The sequence below is a fragment of the Leucopleurus acutus genome (assembly GCF_964270905.1).
Source record: "Leucopleurus acutus genome assembly, chromosome: 1".
NCBI classification, from domain to species: Eukaryota; Metazoa; Chordata; class Mammalia; order Artiodactyla; family Delphinidae; genus Leucopleurus; species Leucopleurus acutus.
The window spans coordinates 141028284-141030972 of NC_139142.1; the positions used below are offsets into that span (position 1 = coordinate 141028284).

Consider the following 2689-nt stretch of genomic DNA (forward strand, 5'->3'; position numbering starts at 1 on the left):
CAGGATGTTTCAACTTCCAGTATTTAATCCCTGCCTTCAATTGAGTCTGGTGTTTCTTAAGACTTGTTTTGTGCTCTCCAGAGAATAAAACTACAGTTTTCTGCAGAGTGAGGCAGGCGCTATTCCCTAGCCGAGCTAAATGGATGAGGGCATGGTTGGTGGGGAGGCGGGGAGGCGGGGGGGGGGGTGGGGGGGTGGGGGGGGTGGGGGGGGGTGGAGTCTAACTGTTCCTTTAACTGACTTTCACTACACCTTTCTCTTTCCAGATCTACCTTTACTCCTACTTCCAGAGGTATCCGGTCCTGCAAATTTCTGAGCCCTTTGAGCACTGTACAGTGTAATTGATTAGTTTCTCGACTACTCGAGTTCCCTAATTGTGAAAATGATTGCTATGTCACTTTATGCAGCTCTATTTTTGTAAAGGGAAAGATAAAAAAATGTGTTTAGTAATTTTCTCAGCATATGATACCAACAGCATAAGGATGCAACCCCTGTTAGTAAGTGCTGGGCCAGAAGAGAGCTGCGATTGTTCAAGTTGTCAAACGGGGCAAGTTGTAGAGAAATGGCAAAACCAGAGTTCAGACATGGCTGCAACTTAAAGAAAACAGCAGAAAACTCACCAAGGAAGCACGTTGGGGGTCTAGCTTTGCCTTCGGCTTATAGACTGTCCCTGAGTACATGCAGTTCAACTGAATTCAGGATCCAAGATGACTTGCCAATCATTTAATGTCATTACTTCCATGTTGTTGATGTTCTTGTTTTTTTTAGTTAATAGACTTTAAAAACTGTTAAGCTGTTTTAGGTTTACAGAAAAATTGAGCAGAAAGTACAGAGAGTTCCCCTCACTTCCCAACCCCAATTTCTCCAATGATTAGCATTTTGCATAATCTGGTACGTTTGTTACAATTGATGGACCAATATTGATATGTTATTATTAACTAAAGCCCACAGTTTACGTTAGGGTTCACTGTTTGTGTTGTATATTCTATGCGTTTAGGTAAATGTAAAATGCCATGTACCCACCATTACTGTATTATGTAGGATACTTTCACTGCCCTAAAAAGCCTCTGTGCTCCACCCATTCATCCTTCTCCCCAACAAACCCTGGCAAGCACTGATCTTTTTACTGTCTTCATAGTTCTGTCTTTTCCAGAATATCATAGAGTTGGAATTATACGGTGTGTAGGCTTTTCAGATTGGCTTCTTTCACGAAGTAACATGCAGTGAAGTTTCCTTCATGTCTTTTTGTGGCTTGATAGCTCTTTTCTCTTTAGCGCTGAATAATATTCCACTGTCTGGATGTATCACAGTTTATTTATCCATTCACCTACTGAAGGACATTTCGGTGCTTCCAAGTTTTGACAATTATGAGTAAAGCTGTTATAAATATCTGTGTGCAGGTTTTTGTGTGGGCATGAATTTTCGACTCATTGGGGTTAATACCAAGGAGTGAGACTGATAGATCACATGATAACAGTATTTTAGAGTCGTCGAGCAGGTTATCACCCTGCTAATTTCTGTCCCAGAGGGGAGCTCCATTATACACACCGGCTAGTGAGCCGTCCCTGCGGCCCTCAGCTCCTCTTTCCTCCCTGAGTTTGCCAGGAGCATGAAAGAAGGCCCGGGGTCGCCCCAAACCCCTTCTGCTCCTGCCTTCGCAAGTGCCACTACCACCATGGCCTTCACCATCTCCTCCCTCTTCTCCCGTCTCTTCAGCAAGAAGCAGATGTGCATTTTGATGGCTGGATTGGATGCTGCTGGCAAGACGACCATTCTGTATAAACTGAAGTTAGGAGAGATAGTCACCACCATTCCTATCATTGGTTTTAACGTGGCAACAGTAGAATATAAGAACATTTGTTTCACAGTATGTGATGTTGGTGGTCAAGATAAAATTAGGCCTCTCTGGAGGCATTACTTCCAAAGTACCCAGGGTCTTATTTTTGTGGTCGATAGCAATGATCGTGAAAGAATTCAGGAAGGAGCAGAAGAGCTGCAGAAAATGCTTCAGGAAGATGAGCTGCGAGATGCCATGTTTCTGCTTTTTGCAAGCAAACAGGATTTGCCGAATGCTATGGCCATTAGTGAAATGACAGATAAATTAGGTCCTCAGCCTTTTCGTAACAGAACGTGGTATGTTCAAGCCACTTGTGCTGCACAAGGAACTGGTCTGTATGAGGGACTTGACTGGCTGTCAAATGAGCTTTCAAAACGTTAAATGAAACTCGATATCTAACCAAGGACATGTTTGATGGAATCGGTCTAGGCTTGTTATAACGAAATTAGTTTGCATCTTGGTTATTAAACAGTATCTGGGACTGGTTTCGGCAGAATAGTACAGCGTTTTAACTTATTTTGTTGCCAATTATTGTTTACCAAGTATAATGTTGCCATTTAGCAATATGCTTGGTTTTAAAGAGATTCTCTTGGGGAAAAAAAGTGTCCTCTTTTAATTTTACTTTCCTTAAGCCTAAATGCCTGGGCGTAGCTAATGTGACACCTTTAAATAAATCCATTTTGAATGTTTTTTTGAGCCCACAACAAATAATGTTTTAAAGTTTTCCCCTTGCTACTTTACTGATACCTTTATCATTCCTGGGACAGTCTGCTGATTTAAAAAATGTAGCATTCCATTTGTCTTTATTTTTCTCCCTTGCCAAAAAGACTTTTTTTTTTTTGCGGTACGCGG

At 41.8% G+C, this 2689-nt stretch overlaps 1 protein-coding gene across 1 annotated transcript; it reads left to right on the forward strand.

The window, feature by feature from the left end:
- Nucleotides 1–1675: 1675 nt before the first annotated feature.
- Nucleotides 1676–2218, forward strand: LOC309964323 (ADP-ribosylation factor 4-like; the record flags this gene model as incomplete). The annotated part of the gene is made up of 1 exon (XM_082843250.1): nt 1676–2218. The coding sequence occupies one exon, from the start codon at nt 1676–1678 to the stop codon at nt 2216–2218; it is 543 nt and encodes a 180-aa protein (XP_082699376.1).
- Between the last annotated feature and the right edge of the window lie 471 nt (nt 2219–2689).